Source organism: Tetrao urogallus, assembly GCF_951394365.1.
Source record: "Tetrao urogallus genome assembly, chromosome: 1".
NCBI lineage: Eukaryota > Metazoa > Chordata > Aves > Galliformes > Phasianidae > Tetrao > Tetrao urogallus.
Genome location: NC_136813.1, coordinates 10,293,731 through 10,313,269, shown reverse-complemented (window position 1 = coordinate 10,313,269; position 19,539 = coordinate 10,293,731). Strand labels below are relative to the sequence as shown.

General features: G+C 40.2%; 1 protein-coding gene across 1 annotated transcript in view; it reads left to right on the top strand.

Annotated features, from left to right (window-relative positions):
* SLC36A4 (solute carrier family 36 member 4) overlaps positions 1 to 19,539 on the top strand; it is a gene marked incomplete at both ends in the record, with an annotated part of 85,821 nt that overhangs the window by 13,792 nt on the left and 52,490 nt on the right. Inside the window, one exon of the mRNA XM_079549582.1 lies at positions 15,653 to 15,822. Coding sequence (XP_079405708.1) covers positions 15,653 to 15,822 — 170 coding nt within the window. The remainder of the gene's footprint in view (positions 1 to 15,652; positions 15,823 to 19,539) is intronic.

The following is a 19,539-nucleotide window of genomic DNA, read 5'->3' as shown; positions in this document are numbered from 1 at the left end:
TCTGGAAGTTCTGCCATAGCAAATGGATCTACACTGTTTGATGTCCACGGCAGCTCGTGACCAAAAAACCACCAACCCCGTCATCAGTTAATCTAACATATTGGGCTGTGATAAACTTAGTGCTCCTAAGTTGTTTGAGGGGTGACCTCCTTGCTGTCTACAACTGTCTGGAAGGACGTTGCATTGAGGAGGACATTGATCTCTTTCCTCAGGTGATAAGAGATGGAATGCCAGTCAGTGGCCATAAGTTGCACCAGGGGAGATTTAAATTGGAAATTAGGAAGGATTTATTCATGGAAGGGGTGATTAGGCATTGGAACAGGCTGCCTGGGGAGGTGGTGGAATTGCCATCCTTTGAGATATTGAAGAGAATGTGAAGCTTAGGGACAGGGTTTAGCAGCAGACCTGTGGTGTTAGGTGTGTGGCTGGACTTCAATCTTGATGACCTTTTCCAGCTGAAATGATTGTATAATCTTACATGTCGTGTTCTGTTTTAAAAAAAAAAAATCAAAATAAGTGTTTACAGAATGCCAGTATGAGTAGTTTCTCAAAGTCATCTTAGGAAGCTTTAATTTTTTTTTAAATGTATTAATATGATGATTTGGGCTGTTTACATCTGTTTGTAGGATCAGCCTAAACTCTTGTTCGATGGCTGGTTTGAACAATTTTGTCATTTTACTAAATTTCAGGGATGTTCATTTGTAATACAACTCCTACAGGACAGTTATTCCTGTTACAGAGCTGAATAACAGTAGTGCGTGCTCAGCTGTGATGCCGAAACAGTGCTGCACTTTGATGTGCTTGCTATTCATTTTTTGTTCAGTGTGAGTTGACTATAGAAGTGGGCTCACTGCTGGTTGGTATAACGTACCTGCTGCAGGTTGCACCTGTCTTGGCAGCTGGGTGTTGATGATCTGTCTGCTGACAGGAAGAGCTGTCAGCAGAGTAGCAGACACCAAAATTCAACCCTTTATGGGTCTCTTTATGGACAGAGTGCTGCTCAGGGTGGCAGAATGTACTGCTGCTGCTTTCCCTCTGTGCTTTAGCTCGTCTCTAGTTGTGAGTTCCCTGCTCTGGATGAAACTACCTGTGAAGTCATGAGGTTGATACTAAGGCCACAGAGGAGAAGAAAGTATCAGCACTACTTTTTGAGTACTGTAGCTGCAGGTGATAGATGGAACGAATGTTTGCAGAATGTGTTATGTTATTTTATAAGAATGGTGTTTGAGAGCTTCTTTTGTATTCCATGGATGAGCGGATCTGTTTGTATGAAGAATGTGAGATTTCCGTGACTGAATTAAAAAGTAGTTTCAGTCCGTGCTTCTGAGTAGACCTAAAATGCAGTTAAAACTGTTTTTTAGAAGAATATAAAACTGAAGCCTTCAGGCTTGGATACATCTGTAAAAGTACTGTGTGCAGGTGAGAACTGCATGATGTTATACCTATGCAACTGCAGTTATAGTTATTGGATACTTGGCAGTGAAATTCCAATTTGCGTTCTTGTGTGAGGTATAAAAACCAAATTCAGATATGGAAGTGATATTTTAATATAAACTTCAGGGGAGAGAAGGAGGATAAAATACATTCATAAAGTTTAAACAGTAAATGCATATTATGTATTGTGCACAAATATTCTCAGTTAACTTAGTACTGTTTTTTTGGAGTTCTGCACGCTAGTTATCATAGCAGAGAGAAAGTGTTAATAAACATTATTTCCAAGTTTAGGAAATGAGTCTGATATTTCAGCCTATTTCTTGAAGACATCTATTAAGACTGCTTTTACGCTTGGATATCACAGCTTTGCAGTAAGGAGGTGGGGTGGTATTTGTACACCCAGTGACAGGCTCTGGAATCCCCTTTGGCAGCAGGAGATTTAAAAGCAGAAAACTAAGTGGATTAGAATTTTTAAAGTGTCGGTATTTGGATTTTGAAAGTGATGCAGATGAGCTTGTTAGGCCTATGGCATTGAGATAAAAGCCTCTCTTAAATTCTTTTGCCAGGGTAGTAATATTGTTTTAAATAATTAATGAATCCCAGTGGCTCCCTGTTCTGTTGTCAGACTGGGTTTGGCAGAAACAGGCATTTAACAGGTAACATGACATAGTCTAGGTATACTTGGGTCATCTCTGGATTGGGGTGCATCAGTTTCATTGTTGTTCTTCAGAGACAGCTGAGATGCAAAGGCAATATCATCAGATGTTGCTTTTAAATTTGATCACCAAAATGTAGGCATCAACAGTATTTGTTGACTGTGTGTATGACCTTCTTGTAAATTTCATGGTAATTGTGAACTTTAAATGTCTTGTCAGTGAGAGGCATGCCATAACTGCTGAGCAAAGCCTCTTGGTTTGACTCTCTTCTGAGCACGTTTAAAAAAAATTGAGGAAGAAGGCAAAAGATTGTAGACAAATGCCTAGAAAACAATGTTACTAGATGTAGCAGGTACAATTTTTTTTGTTGTTGTTAGAAACAAATAAACAAAATCTTACTCGGATTCATCTGAGTCCTGGTAAAAAGCTGGGCTTCCGGGTATTGGCTTTTGTGAAGATTTCACAACAGTGAGCAGCTCAGCACTGCCATACTGCCTCACTTCTCAAAAGAGCAGAGGGAGAAAATGTGATGGACAGAAAACTCATGGCTGGAGATAAGGACAGGGAGATAAGGACCCTCCAAGTGCAGGTGGTGTTCTCCTCTGTCCCTTCAGTGGCAGGGAGGGATACTGAGGCCCAGGAAAATACATCTGATAATACATGGCTGAGAGACTGGTGCCACAGCAGGAATCCTGTTGGTTTTTTTTTCTTTTTTCTTTTGACCCTAGGGCAGTTTATTGAGCACCTGGCTTGATGGCTGCAGATGGATCCCATCTGCCTCAACGGGGGAATGGATCCTAGCCTAGTAGCTGGCAGGGCTCACCGAGAGGGCTTTAACCTAGGCATGAAGGTGGAAGGAGATGAAACCAGGCTCACTAGAGATGAGTCTGGGGGAACAATTACAGCACTGGGGACGAGGCCAGTGTCTAAGCAGAAATGCATCTATGCAGGGAGAGAATCAGAAAGGCTAAAGCACAGTACGAGCTCGACCTGGCCACTGTGTTAAGGAACAAAAAATGTTTTTACAAATATGTTAACAGGAGGAGGGCCAAGGAGAATCTTCATTCTTTACTGGATGTGGCAGGAAATGTGAACGTTAAGGATAAAGAAAAAGCTGAGCTTCTCAATGCCTTCTCGGCACTGCTGAACTAGATGATAGAGATCTTTTCCAGCCTTTATGATTCTGTGATACTACTTATGCAATACTTTGACTTTTGAGAAATTGACTGACTTTTTTGGGTACCTTATAAATGCATTGGGGATCTTATCAGTACTTACGCATATCTAAATGGCAGGAGTCAAGTGGATGGGGCCAAGCTCTTTTCAGCAGTGCCAAATGACAGAACAAGGGACAATGAACATGAGCTGATACTTGGGAAGTTCTATACAAACACGAGAAAAAAACTTATTTACTTTGAGAATGAAAAAGCACTGGAACAGGCTGCCCAGATTGGTGGTGGAATCTCCTTGTATGGAGGTGTATACAAAACCCTTCTGGATGCTTCCTTGGGCAACCTGCTGTAGAGAACGTGCTTTAGCAGAGGATTGGGCTCTCCAGAGGTCCCTTCCAACACCTACAATTCTGTGATTCTGTGAAACAGGAGTCGAGTGCCAATCCATTGTGTTCTGCTCTGCTATCTTGTGGTGAACAGTTTTTGGGGTGTGGTACAGATGACTTCAGTGGGACACAAAAGCTTATTCCTCTGTTTGAACATGACTGTCTCAGATGGAAGACTTCTGTGTTTTAAGTATGCGTGTAGTAAAGATGTAAAAGACTTCTTATATTAATTACACACATAATTAGGCAGTACAGTAATTAATTTCAGGTAGAAACAATTTCTGTGGTTTTTTTTTTTGTGTTAGGTTTTTCATCCTCTCTGTCCATTATCCAGTAATGAGTTGCTGCTCTTTTGCACTCATTTGCAATTGTCTTAGATATTTTCCTCCTTCCTAGTATGTTCTGTGTGAGTACTGATCTGCAATGGGTTGGATTGCCTACGTGATATTTAACTGCAAGTCCTCATTATATGCCTAATACGTTGAATAGAGCTGTGAAGCTGCGGAAGTGTTAGTAACTTTTCCTGAACTCAATAGCTAGTTAGAAGAAATGCTTGCATCTTAAGCTTTAGAGCACTTGTGTAATTGACAACGTGAGGAAAAGCTTCTTTGAGGATGACAGAGAACAGGCTGCCCAGAGAGTTGTTTTTTTAAATATATGATGTTACTGTATGGCTCAAAATACCACTTATTAATATTTATGAATAAATATTCTGCTGAAAGAACCCTTATCATCCACTGTTGAACACTGACAAATTTCTGTAGTGGTTCTCTAATATATGTTGTGACTTAAAAATTGTACACCTGGAGGAAAGATTTGTCAAGAGCAGGAGAAGAAAGTAGAGAAGTGACATAATGATGAAAGCATTTGTAGAAGATTACACTAGAAAGTGGTGTGTTGTGTATTCTTGCAGTTGTACTTGAACTGTTTGAGCACTTCTCAGAAAGAGTAAATGAGTAGTTTAGAAGTCAAGGTGCTATGCAATCATTTCAAATGAAAGTGTATGAAGCTTTCTGCTCTGAGAAAAGCAGAATGGTCAGTGTCTTCCCTTCTCCTATGTCTGATGGATTGATTTTCCAGAATAAGATAGTTTTTTTCTTTTGATGATGTTGATGTTAAAATGTCAGATATAAGTCACAAAAACTGTTGAATTGCTTCTTTTTCTCCAGTGGAGTCCTGTTACCTTTTTAACTGTCTTGGTCCTGGAGTGCGTAGTGCTATTCGCCATGCATTCTTTCTGCATCAGTAAGCATCTGTTGAATTACTGTGTATTTCACAAGTGAATTCACAAGTGAATTATTAAGTGTATTAAGTGTATTAAGTGTATTAAGTGTATTATTAAGTGTATTTCACAAGTGAATTAGGCTTATGTTCCTTTTATTCTTTTGTTGCTAGAAATATCGTCCCAGATAAATATTTATCCTCTGAAATAATGAGCTTAATTTTATCTCTATGTTAAGAAAATTTGTTTCTGAACTTGCTGGTTGTATTGACTTAATACAATTCAATTGGCAAAGCTCGTATTTATGCAGAACATTAAGATCAAGCTCTTACCTTGTGTGAATGTATCTTCTATGCTGTGTTTCAAATAAAGTAATTAAGAAAAAGGGTTAATATTTCTGGATAGATATATTTCTGTATTTAGAGTTATAAATCTCCTTAATTTGTTTATTTCTGAGAATATTAGTTAATCCTTGAAGGAAAACATTGCAACCTGCTTTCACTTGTACAGTCATGGAGTGTGAAAGACCTTGGAATAGCACGGAATCACAGAATGTCTGAGGTGAGCATGTCCTGGGCATGCTGCTCTGGCTGTTCCTGCTAGAGCAGAGGGACAGCCAGAGCAGCATGCCCAGGACAGTGCCTTGGTTGCTTTGAAAGGTTTCCTGGGAAGAGACTCCACAATGTCTGTGGGCAACCTGTGCCAGTGCTCCATCACCTCCACAGCACAGAATGCTTCCTGGTGTTCTGAAGGAACGTCCTGTTCTGCAGTTTGTGCCCACTGCCCCTTGTCCTGGGGCACTACTAAAGAGTCTTACTTCATTCTCACTGTACTCTCCCTTCAGGTATATATAGGCATTGGCGAGATCTCTGTGAGCATCCTCTTCTCCAGGCTGAACAGACCCAGCTCTTTCAGCAAATTCTCTTAGGAGAAGTCCTATGAGGAGCTTCTGTCCATTCATTACATTTCTGGCTCTCCATTGGACACTTTGCAGTATGCCTAGGTTTGGTATACAGGGAGCCCAGAAATGAAAGTAGGACTCAAGGTGCGACCTCACCAGTGCTGAGTAGAGAGGAAGAATCACATCCCTTGACCTGCTAGTCATACTTTGGCTAATGCAGCCCAGAATACCCTTAGGCTTCTGAGCAACAAGGGCACCTTGCTGATTCATGTTCAACTTGGTGTCTCCCAGGCTCTTTTCTGAAGAGCTGCTTTCTGGATAGGTGCTCCTTACCACGTCCTGGGTGGGGTTGTTCCTTCCTAGGTGCAGGATTTCATACTAATTGTTGTTACACTTAATGAGTTTCCTGTCAGCCCACCTCCCCAGCCTGTAAAGGTCTTTCTGGATGGAAGTGTGACTCTCTAATTAGGAAGCCACTACCCTAAGTTTTATGTTGACCAGAAATTTTCTGAGGGTGCACTTGAGTCTTATGATGTAGATCATGGATGTTGTTGAGGAGGACTGGTGCTACTATGGACCACTGGGTACTCGCTTGATACTTGTTTCCTACTAGACTTTTCACTACTGACTGCTGTCCTCTGGATGTGACCTTTCAGCTAGGTTTTGATCCACCTTACTATCTGCCCATCCTTCAACAGTTTTTCCAAGAAGGTCTAACGGGTAGCAGTGTCAAAAGCCTTACTGAACACCAGAAAGAAATATTCGCTGATCTTCCTTCATCCATCAGGCTGATGATTTCATCACAGAAGCTCATCATGTTGATCAGACATGTCTTCCCTTTGGTGAATCCATGCTGGCTATTCCCGATTTTCTGCTCTTCCTAGAAGTGGTTTCCAGGTTCCAGGATTAGCACTTCCATCACCTTCCCAGGGATTGAGGTGAGGCTTATTAGTTCTCCAGGTCTTCCTTCTTGTGCTCCTTGAAGATAAGAGTGACATTTACTTTTTTCATCTAGAGAAATGTACATCTAAATTGTCCTGCATTACTCTAGAAGCTAAAGCGATGTCTGGGTAGAACAAAATCTGAGGTACATGCCAAAAGAAATAGTATTGCCAGCAGGAGCAGGGAGGTGATTGTCCCCCTGTACTCACTTCTGGTGAGGCTGCACATTGAGTACTGTATTCAGTTTTGAGCTCCTCACTGCAAGAAAGACATTGAGGCTCTGGAGCGTGTCCAGAGAAGGGCAACAAAGCTGGAGCACAAGTCTTATGGGGAGCAGCTGAAGGAGCTGGGATTGCTCAGTCTGGAGAAGTGGAGGCTCAGGGGAGACCTTGTCACTCTCTACAACTGCCTGAAAGGAGTTTGTGGTGAGGTGGAGGTCGACCCCTTCTCTTGTGTAACAAGTGATAAAACTGGAGGGAATGGCCTCAGATTGCACCAGGGAAGGTTGAGGTTGGGTATTACAAAAATTTTTTTCTCCAAAAAAGTGGTCTGGCACAGAAACGGGCTGCACAGGGAGGTGTGGAGTCACTGTCCCTGGGGGTGTTCAAGAAATATTTACATGTTGTACTGGAGGACATGGTTTAGTGGGGAAATACTGGGGGTAGGTGGATGATTGAACTGGATGATCTTGGAGGTCTTTTCAAGCCTTGGTGATTCTAAGAGACATTTTGTGAAGCTGTTTTCTTTTTTTGAAGCGTTTGCACTGAAGTGAAGTTCATACATTGGCTACTGTCTACTAAAAAAAACAGATATGGATGACTGAGAATTCAAATACTTCATTGCAGTACTACTGCAATGGAATGTATTCTTCTGCAACATCTTTTGTGTTTCTGAATCGTATTTTCTTTTATCACTTATCCTGTAGAAGTTTTGAGAAGTTTTAACTTAGCATAAGTTATAGAGGATGTTAAAATATACTATTTTATGGTCTATTGAGTACAGTTCTAAATGCAACACAGTGGGGAAAAATAAAGCTGAAGTGTGTGGCTGGAAGCGTCTGATTAATTAGGAACATAATTTTTGTATTGGCATATATCTTACAGCAGTGTGGTGTAAAGGACAACAAAGCCTGTAATACTTGAATGATTTTGACAAACAAATACCTTAAAATAAAATAAAATATAAAACTGGTTTGTAGTTTTTTGTATACATTGTAGGGAAATATTCTGGATTTTATTCCTGAATAAAATTATTCTCTTAAGACATGGTAGTACGCAGAATGGTGTAATTTCTGTTAAATCTCAGAGCAAGCTAAAGGTTGAGTAAATGTCACAAAGGGGAGACGAATGAAGTCTTAAGCGTTTATTTTGTATAAACAATTTACGATAAAAGTGATGCAGAATTACCTTTTGTCTTGCACCTTTTGAGCAATATTAGCCATACTTCCATTTGCAGCCATGAAGGATACGTTAGGGAAAATGAGATTGTTTACTGCACTTACAGTTAGACAGTAAAGTTCTGTGTTTTCCTCAAGAAAGTAAGTTGTCCTGGACACTTAAAAATGCATCAAAAAGTGTTAGAATAAAATATCATTGTTGAAAATTTTCCATAAAACATTTTGTCATCTAGAGGGACCTTGACAGTCTGGAGAGGTGAACGGGAAGAACTGGAAAGAATTGTGTGAAGTTCAGTATGTAAAATGCCAAGTACTGGGGAGCACTTCAGGCACCAGTACATGCTGGGGGCAACCCATCTGGAAAGGAGCTTGGCAGAAAAGGAGTTGGGATTTAGGATTCCTGCTAGACACCAAATTGAACATGAGTCAGCAATGTGCCTTGCTGCTAAGAAGGCTAAATTTGCCTAATGCCCAAGCTGTATTAGGAAAGTGTCAGCAGGTCAACAGAGACAATTCTTCCCTTCTCCTCAGCACTGGAGAGGCCATAGGTGGAGTGCAATGTACAGGTCTGGGTTCCCAGTACAAGAAAGACTGGCACATATTTGGACATACTGGAAAGGACACCAAGATGGTGAAGGGACTGGAGCAACTTTCCTGTAAGGAGAAGCTGAGAGATCTGAGTCTATTCAGCTTGGAGAAGACGAGGAGGCTTGGAGGTGACTTTAGGAAGTTTAACAGGCGTAAGCACTGGATTCTGCACCTGGAATGGGGCAAATGTGGATATATGTTCAGATTAGAGGATGAAATGATGCAGAACAGCCCCCCAGAAGGGATCTGAGGTTTCTGTTGTTGGAAAGTTGAATATGAAACTGTTGCAGTGTAATCTCAAGTACTGTGTGCAGTTTTGGATGCCACAATGTAAGAAGGACATAAAACATAAAACCTGGAGAATATCCAAATGAAGACTACACAAATGGTGAAGAGTCTGTAGCACAAGATGTATGAGGGGCAGCTGAGGTCCGTGGTGTGATCAGCCCAGAGCAGAGCAGGCTGAGGGGAGGCCTGATGGCGGCTGCAGCTCCTCACAGGGAGTGGAGGGCAGCGCTGAGCTCTGCTCTGTGTGACAGCGACAGGGCCCGAGGGAATGGCATGGAGCTGTGACAGGGGAGGACAGCTGAGGGTGAGGGAAAGGGTCTGCAGCACAGGGCGGTGGGCATGGAACAGCCTGCCCAGGGCTGTGGGCACAGCCCCGAGCTGCTGGAGTTCAAGGAGCGTTTGGACAGTGCTCTCAGACACTGGGTTTGGGTTTTGGGAGGTCCTGTGTGGAGCTGGGAGTTGGAGTTGATCCTTGGGTCCCTTCCAACTTGGATATTCTGTGATCTTAGCAATGTCTATAATTAATGAAAGAGAATGTGAAAGAGGACAGAGCCATCTTTTTAGTGGTGCTTAGTGCCAGGACAAGGGGCAATGAGCAGTGGGTACAAACTGGAGCACAGCAGGTTCCCTCTGAGCACCAGGAGCACTTCTGTGCTGTGCAGGTGATGCAGCACTGGCGCGGGTTGCCCAGAGAGGCTGTGGGATCTTCTCCTTGGAGATCTTCCAAAGCTGTCTGGACATGCATGGCCCTGGATGCTGTTGCTGGGGTTGGAGCGTACCCAGAGGTCCCTTCCTACTCTGAGTCTCTGCATTGGTATAGGATATGAGCAAGAACAGGCAAGTGAAACATAACAGACTGAGCAGAAGTTAGGTAGTAAAATTTGTGTTTGTATACCTCAAATATTTTAATATCAACTTTATCAGTATTTTGTTTTATAAACAAGTTGTAAAGAAAATTGAACTTATTTTTTTGCAGGAGAATGTGATTGTAGGTGCTTTTTTTTTTTTTTTTTTTGTAAATGAAAATATCAATGAATACATTATTGAAAATTTTACAAAATGCTTGACCTGATTCTGTACTTTAAACTAATTAAAATCACCATTTGACTGTATCATAGAATCATAGTATGGTTTGAGTTGGAAGGGACCTTTAAGATCATGTAGTTCCAACCCCCATGCTATATGTAGGGACACCTCCCTCTGGACCAGGCTGCTCACAGCCCCATCCAGCCTGGCCTTGAATGCTTCCAGGGAGGGGGCATCCTCAACCTCACTGGGCAACCTGTTCCAGTGTCTCACCACTCTCACAGTAAAGAATTTCTTTCTAATATCTAGTCTAAATCTACCCTCTTCCAGTTTAAAGCCATTTTCCCTTGTCCTGTTGCTACCTGCCCTAGTAAAAAAACCTCCCTTCCTAGCTTTCTTGTGAGTCCCTTTCAGTTACTGGAAGGCCACTGTAAGGTCTCCTTGGAGCCTTCCCTTCTCTATGCTGAAGGGCTCCAGCTCTTTCAGACTGTCCTCACAGGGAGGGAGTTCCAGCCCTCTGATCATCTTTGTGGCCCTCTACAACAACACCGTGTCCTTGTCTTGAGGGTACCAGAGCTGGATGCAGTACTCCAGGTGGGGTCTCATGAGAGCAGAGGGGCAGAAGAGGGGCAGAATCACCTCCCTCAACCTGCTGGTCACGCATCTCTTGATGCAACCCAGGATATGGTTGGCCTTCTGGGCTGCAAGTGCATGTTGCCAGCTGATGTTAAATCTTTCGTCAACTGACACCCCCAAATACTTCTCAGGGCTACATTTAAGCCATTCTCCACCCGTCCTTTTTTTGTGCTTGAGATTGCCCTGACCCAAATGTGGGGCTTTGGGTTTGGTCTTGTTGAGCTTCATAAGTTGGCATGGGCCCAGCTTTCAAGCCTGTCCAGGTCCCTCTTGTTGGCATATTTTTCTTCTAGTGCATTGACAACACCACTCAGCTTGGTGTCATCTGCAAAACTTGCTGATGGTGCACTTGGTCCTACTCTACGTGTCACCTACAGTGGTGTTAAATATGCCAGCCCCAACATCTATCCCTGAAGAATGCCACTCATCACTGGTCTCCATTGGGACACTGAGCTATTATCTTTTAACCTGGAATACTCATTTAAAATGAGTAACGGAGGGAGGATTGCTTCTTGTCATTTTTGTGGCAGTTCACGAAAGATGGGAAGATGAGCATTTACATTTAAGCATACTCTGTTACAGAGTTATCCATGACAAGATTCGTTTTCAATGGCAATGACAAATCAATCTGATTATCTGCAGGCTGAATTCTCGTGTTCCTGTTATTTTTGGTCAGGTAATAAAAAATGTACAGTTGAGATTTCTAATTAGAATTAGACAGTTCCCTGGAGCTTACTTCTAAAAGGTGAAGTCTAATTGCAACCAGAATATTTAAGTCAAGTAGTGAGGAGGCGGTGTTCTTTCTGGGGAATGATTCTAGCTACTGTGAGCAGCTTGAAATGAAACGGTAGATACTTCACATGATTTATGATTGTAGATTAGGCAGGATATTTCCAATACTAGATTATGCTGCTTTGCCAGTAAAATATGGATACTTTTATATTAGTCTTTTGGTGGATTAAGGAGGGGTGGATTTGTTGTAAAGTTATTTTCTTGGAAATTAAGAAGCCAGAAGTTAATAGTCTCTAAAGGAATCAAGCGTTAAGTTCAAAACAAGATATCTGTAACAAAACATGTGTATCAGAAATGATAAAATTCTCTAAAACAGAGAAAAAGAAAGAGAATTTATTAACTGAAAAAAAAGATGGAAAATAAGAAATTAGGAAAAATTATCAGATTTTGGTTAAATAAATAATTTCATAGGTTTTTAGGGCTGTGACAGGGCTGCTGTGAATTGGGACCTAAAGAGTGTGAAGAAAGCAGAGAGAATATGTAAATCATAAGCAGGGAGAAGACCAACTCCCAAACCACTGAAACTTTTGATATCTTGAGGTTCTCTTGTCTCCACTTTTCTGCCTCCAGTAACCTTGCTTGGGAGACAAAATTATTCCCCAAAGTTCTCCCTCAGCAAACTATTTCATATCACTACATTGTGAGACGGTTATATAAGTGGTGATAGTTGATAGATCTGAAGGACTAGGTTAATGATGCTATCTGATAGAGCAGAAATATTGTTTGAGTGAGTGGACAAAAGCACTGAAACCCTGGCATGAGATACTGAATTAAAGCAGCATTTGTCTTGAGAGAATCTGTTCTGATGCAAGAATGGGACAGACAGAGGGAATTGGAGATATGTTTTTCTCCTTCAGTGTCCTTCAATCATCTAGTTCAGGTGTTGGTTTTTTAAGAAAATCATTTAAAGAATTGAAGAGTGAAATTAATTCCTGGTTCCAGGAAAAAAGAAAAAATGTTCAGCTTCAGTATTTTAGAAGTAAGTAAAGAAAGAAACTCAAAAGCATTTTCAAAAAGATTTCAATCTCAATTTGTGGCTAATTAAAATGTTAGGCCACAGGGACCGTACAGGAACTGAAAGGAAATTCAGAATGAAAATCTCTGCAGCAGCTGCCCAAAAGTGGTACAGGAAGAACAAGGCCTAGCTCGTGTCACACCTTCCTTCAGCCCTTGTCTGCATCCGACCCATTTTGGGCATCTTCCTCCTACTCTGCTCTCTGGAAAGGGAGTGGAAACTATTCTGCAGTTTGCCCCATCCCTGGAGGTGCTCAAGGCCAGGTTGGATGGGCCCTTGGCACCCTGAGCCGATGGGGGTCAGCCAGCCCATGGCAGGTGGTTGGAACTGGGTGGATTTTAAGGTCCCTTCCAATCTGAGTCGTTCTATGACCCCTATGATGATGAATTTAATGTAAAGCACAGTGTATGTGTAAAATATCATTGCTGATAATAATTGCTTATTAGATCTGTTACCTTGCACTCTGCAGTCATATGGACATCTTTTTTTTTTTTTTTTAATTGTTCTTCAGTATGATTATAGCCAGTGTGTGTTATAAATATACATAATTTTGCTATTTAATTGAAGCTACAGCCAAAAAGTGTCTTTATCTTCTGCAATTTGTATGAGTAGTCTGCCAAGAAATTGGCATGGCTTTTTTTTTGTTTGTTTGAAGGAATGTCATCATAATGAATAGCCCAGTGGTACCAGTAATAGGTCTTTGATTTGAGCTCCCTCTGACAGTGACACCAGAAGATTTTTTTTTTTCCCATTAATAGTCTTCTACAGATGGTTTTTGCTGCCCTTTGGTGGCACAAACAATATCCAGGATCTCTTTCCTATGAGGAGCCCTAATGGAAAGCCACTGGATTTTTCACGCCCAGCCTGTGTGTCTGTGTTCACTGCCCTCATTCTGCCAGGAATGTGGGAAATGAATGTTGAAGACTCTGGGAATCAAATCTCTCAGCCTGAGAACTTATTGGAAGACTCCTTGTATCTGTAATCTGGGCAAGCATTGCTATGCAGTTCTGTAGGGTTAATATAGGTTGGAGTAAGAACTTAATGCAACTATTAATCTTACTAGGACTCCTGGAAGCTGTAGAACATCTTAGAAAGTAGGCAGAAAATGTGTTGCATTTGTAACTACCAGAGAATGAACAGGTATGCAATGAATCTGCAGGCCCAAATGCTACTTGTTGATTCTTTGTATCAGAATATTTTGTAGGAATAAAGAATGGGAAAACTCAGGGGACAGGAAAAATAACCTGTAATTACTTGCATTCTTCGAAGTTCTTAATTAGCAGTTAGGGTAAAACAATCCAATCCCAACTCAGGACAAAAAAATCTGAAGTGTTTTCTGTCCTACCTGGCAGTTCTTCACGTGAAATACAAAAATACAACTTGATGGGCACTGCGCTGTCCCAGAAGCTTAATCCTTTTAGAGGAATGAATGTCTTTGCCTCTGTGACAGTAAATTTAATATTTGTGGCTTCATGTCTCCTTTTGTTTTTTTTTTCTGCTGCACACCACTGTCATTTAATAATTAAGTTTTAAAGTACTTCTTGGTTTAAATTCTGCCATCTCCTCAACAAGATTCAGTTACAGTGCAAGCTCATAGCGCTTAGTGGGGGAAAAATTTAGCAGTGGAAGCTCTGAGATGTATGAAGATGCTCAGTTAATGCGTTTAATTAATTGGGGATGAACAGAAAGTTCGGAAAAATTTGCCTCCAAGTTTGCATCTTTTTAGAGATCTGTTCCCAACTAAAGATCATTCCCAACTAAAATGATCTCATCAGGATTTCCATTGTGTGAGGAAATACAACATGGAATGAGTAAATGGTTGTGATATTCAGTGGTAGGTCAGGAAGTGGGTATCAGTGGGTGAACACGGGGAATGATTACTGTGGAGAAAATAATATGGCAGCAATTCATATATAATTTCTGTTTACTTATTGGAGGAAACCTGTTTTTTTTGTAACGTGTACTTGTTAAATTGAAGAGTAAATTTTCATGCATTTAAAATTATGAAAAGGAGAGTAGCTCTTATAGGGTGGCCCTGTTGCACTGAATGCCTGTATTAAATCTCATATTAGTGGGAACCAGAAGTGAAAAGGTAGTTTAATTCAGTGTCCTACCATTTGCAGAATGTAAGCTACCCGCCTTCTTGAAGATAAGCTGAGCTGCGTTTTTAATTCCACTGACTATTCTGACTTCATTACCTGTCTTTATTACAGAAGCTTAGACATTTTACTCATGTAGACACAGCAAATCAGCTGTCTTAATGTTGAACCATATCCCATATTAGTGGCCTGAGATGAGTATAGACTTGAGAAAGATATGAGAAAAGCATGCTTGTCTAGGAATATCTGCATACCTTCAGTTTGCATCTTCATTATAGCAACCAAGGCTCTGTTACACTGATGAAACTCAAGGTGAGAGCAGCAGAACTATTTGGCACTTACAGCATGTGTGTTATTTGGATTTCCCGAGCCCTGCTTTGAAATTCTGTGTTGATGGCTGAAAAATTACTGCATACATTTTTCTGTATCCCACATAATACGTGTAAAAGGGATGCAGTAATGTTTGCAGTGCCTGTTTCTTAGCTTTGAACTGACGAGCTTAGCAAGCTTATTTGGCTACAGTTCAGACTCAGAGCACCTATGCTACATTTAGGAAAAGCAGCTTTCAATATGCCAGGCTATATCAATGTTAGCAAAATGAGAAATGGCATCAGCCCATGTTCGTGGATTCGAGGGAGAGCCAGGGCTGACTGCTGAACATCAGCTTGTGTGTAAATCACTTTCACGATTGGTTTGTCTGTGATGGAGACATCCAGTGCAATCATAATAGGAAAAGGAAGATAACTCTTGGATTCTGAGCATAATCTGTTAAAAATATATATGAAAATCATGATACTTGTACTGTATACACATTTTCATCTGGGTATCATCAGTTTCTCTTGTCATTTTTACTAACCTATAAATACTGTTTTATATATTCAAAATTATGCAGTTTTCCAGCCAAGATTGGTGCTCTTCAGTAATCGACTGAATATTTCCACTGTGTATACAATAAAGCTTCAAGACTATAAAACGTTATTGTAGAGCAATCTTGTTTATTAATAACAGCTCTTTAAATTCATAAATCAACTTTGAAAGGAGGGAGAAAACGGTTTTATTGTGAGGATATAAAATGTGAATTTTCTCCCTGTGTTTCTAGGTACTCCCATTGGAAAACAGAATGAAGGACACCACACGCTTCCCACTGGCACTGAACATTGGCATGGGCACCGTTATGACCTTGTACATCTCATTAGCCACTCTTGGGTATCTGCGCTTTGGGGATGAAATCAAAGGCAGCATAACGTTGAACCTACCACAGGACCAATGGTAAGTGTGAATGTGACCTCAAAGCCCTTCCCTCCACATGTCCCATGCTGAAGGAGTGCTAAAGACTTTCACCCGCTTAGAATTCATAGTTCTGTACCCACCTATGACTGCATGCGTGTGATAACTCTTAAAGTCATTGTGCAGTTTTAATGTTTTCCAGAAGTTCTGCTTAATTGCCTGATTCCAATGATAAAGACATGGAGGCATATTAAAATGTGTCATGAAGGATGAAGGGGTTGCTAGAATTCTCATTTATCTGTTATTTTTGCTTTGTTTGTGTGGTGTTACTGCATAAACTTTGTTTGACAGGGTTCTGTTTCTTGAGGCATATTGCTCATAATAAATATTTCATTGTGGCCTTTTGTTAGGAATTTGCATACATTAATAACCACTGTATCCCTTGTGTCTATATGATGCATCTGAGGGGGAAATTACTTCTGCTTGCAATAGCACATGGTATTAATCATTGATAAGATTAGTGAAACGTTTGTTTTAAATGGTAGCTCTGAGGTCCTTTGTTGAAGTTGAATTTCATTTGTTCTCTAAGATGAGTTCTGTTAAAAGAAGGAAGAGGGATGCAGAATAAGGCAAAGTTGCTTGCTTTTTCTGTTGCTTTTTGTGAAACTCAAGCAAACAGGATCAACTTTATTAGCTGCTGCCTAACAGGGCTATTCAAATACGAATTTTCAAATAGCTCTTGGCTACAGTGCAGATGTGATGATATTTATCCTCATGCCTTTACAGACCTAATACAAAGAAAGAGATAATAAAAGAGATGGAAACTGGTGCTCTATAAGGTGGGGAATTGACGTTATAAGCTAATAGCCTCAGAGCAGCTGCTCAGGGCTCAGATGTAGAGATAACAAATAGTCTGTTTTCCTCTTACCCTCGATGGTATCCCAGCAGCAGGCAGACCTAGAAGCAGCTCAGGGTACACCCATGGGTTATGATGCGTGATGTTATCTATAGCTTTGCAGTGCTTGGGGTCTACTTGAATGTTATTGCTGAGCAAATGTGTGCAATTAATTGTGCTATCAAAACAAATTTCCACTGAGCCATATGTTGGTATTTTGTTATTTGGTCCTCGCATAAAAGCCAATAAGTGGGTGGGTTGAATGCAAGAAGCAGAGAAGTTTTTATAAGAAGGTGGTTGTGCAAATGAGCTTGGATTGTAGCTGAGCAATGAGATTTGGTTAATGTGTTTAATTTCAGGTGGGCAATCCCTGTCTTTACTGACAACAATAACTGACATTCTGCTGCTTTCTGAGTTTTATTTGATGTGTGTGCAAAAAAGCTGTCCAGAAGGTACATATGGGCCCTAGATCAGTGAAGTCCTTGAGCTCAGTTTAAATAAAGGACTGCTTCTACCCTGGCCAGGTCAGAGCCTCGAGATAAGAGACTTTTTACACTTCCAATTTGGAGTGTGTTTTGGAAGGCAAACTGTTGCTCAGCATACTAAGTAAAATATGGGGGTTTTAATTTTTTTTTTTTTTTGGTCATCTTTAACATCCACTTCTTTATGAATTCAAAGCATTCTATTTTAGTACATCACATTTTTTTTCTTCATTTACATACAGGTATTTATCTGGTTTGGAATAATAAATTTTCGTGTCCTTGGAATTATGTAGAGGAACTGGTTCCCATTTTTTTTTCCAGTAAAAGGTGCAACAAAATCCAAAATGCAGCTTGATGAGAGGTGCACTTCTCTTAACTTCTTCCAGAATCTATCAATGTTGTAGAATTTTTTTAAAAGATAACCTATGGGCCATCTTTATCTGGTTGTACTGTAGTAGCAAATTGCCAGTGAATTCAATTTAGTAATGCAAAAAATTATTTCCTAAATTGAACAATATGAAGAGCGAGAAAATGAGTGTGGTGGAGGCACATTCTTGGAACTACTGTGTATTTAAAGCTTTGAATCCTCTTCTTGAAGCTTTGTTATTTTTTAAAATTTATTTTTATTTTATTATATTATTTTTTGTAAAGTTTTGGGGTGACCTGAAGACTGAGGATTAAAGGTTAACTGAGGATAGCTGGAAAGTTTTTTGCTTTTTTTTTTAGCTACCCTGTGTACATCCCAGTGTATGGAATGTGAGCAGTGGTGCAGCTGACAGAAATGTGCCCATCTCTTTTGTCTGAATTTCTTAAAGCTTCTGAGCAACCAAAAAAGGGTATTACCAAAGCAGTGGCTTCTAAATTACGTGGGGTTGAATGATTGTAATAGTTTTTTCTATCCCTTTAAAATATGCCTTTGAGACTTGGTGTAGCTGTGTGTGATGATGGTCAAATATTTGATACCAATAATTTAGTTCCTGTTAGCCACAAGGAAGTGAATTTTTCTTCTTTCCACTGATAGACACTTATAATTACTTCTGTAAATTTGTTCAGATAATAAAAATCACTGACTTCTTATTGTTTTTTTCTAGTATTCCTTTGTTATCATCAAAACTCGAAAGAAAACTTGATGAACTGTCTTGTAGATGTGAGAGGAGAAGCATTGCAGGCTGGATTGATAGGGCTATTAAAGCTCATTCCTTTGCTCAGAATCACTCCAGCGTAACAAAACCATGACTTGTGTATAGCACATCCTTCAAAATGCGGAATGATGGAGTCTGTAATCCCCCAGGCAGTTATCTGGGGCAGCATTTCATTTTATCTTCTGTTTGAAGGCCTTTCCTAACATTGAAATAAAACTCACTTGCTGCCATTTAAGCTTACTGGTATTTTTGTTTGAACATGGCAAAGTGTTTCAGCCTCTACAGCAGTCTCAGCTATCTAAGGAGTTTGTTCTGCCTTCCCTCAGTTTTACTTATTCAGGATTAAACAGTCCTCATCTACAAGCTTTCCCAATAGGTTGTGCTTTCTAAACTTCTACTTTGTCTCATTATAGTTTTATCTCAATTAGCTATATATTTTTTAAGTGCAGTTTTACCAAATCAGTGCTTTCCTAGTGCTGAACATTTGATGTATGTTTTGAGTATACTTCCTTACAAGTATTATAGGATATTATAAGCCTGGTCTAGTATTACATGGGGAGGTTGGTGGCCCTGCATGTGGCAGGGGGTTGGAGATTCATGATCCTTGAGGATCAACCCTGGCCATTCTGTAATTTTGTGAAAAAGGTAGATATCACAGCAGTGTTTTTGTTATCTGTCCACCTTTTCTGAAGGTTTTATTTCAATTTATGTATAACATCTTATATTTTTTTTCAACACTTTCTCCAATTTTTGAAAGTTACTCTGAATTGGAAGCTTAGCTTCACTCATGCTTGCATGAGTGCTGTGTTTGATAATATCCACAGATGGATTATATTCTTTACCATTCTTTACCATGAGTTTCTTTAAAAAAGGAGCAACTCCAGTACAGATTTGGGTGGAATCACATTGCAGTTTTCTTCTTCTGAAACTGAACCCTGTACTGGAGTTTAGAGCATCTTAGGGAAATGCAGTTACCTCACTACGTCTGTGACTGTTTGCCAGTCCATGTCATGGTTCTTTTATTAGAATAAAACAAAAAAGCATATAAGGTTCGTGACTAGTTGTTAGGTTTACAGACAGGATTGAATACAAGCTTGTATTTTGAGGTATTTCTGGAGAGAAATGTTCTCTTTTTGATTTGGAGAAAAAGAAACAAAACATTTTCTTTTATTAGAATAATTTTCATAGTAACATATTGTAACATATTCTGGCAGTCCGGTACTGGCATAAGATTGGACAA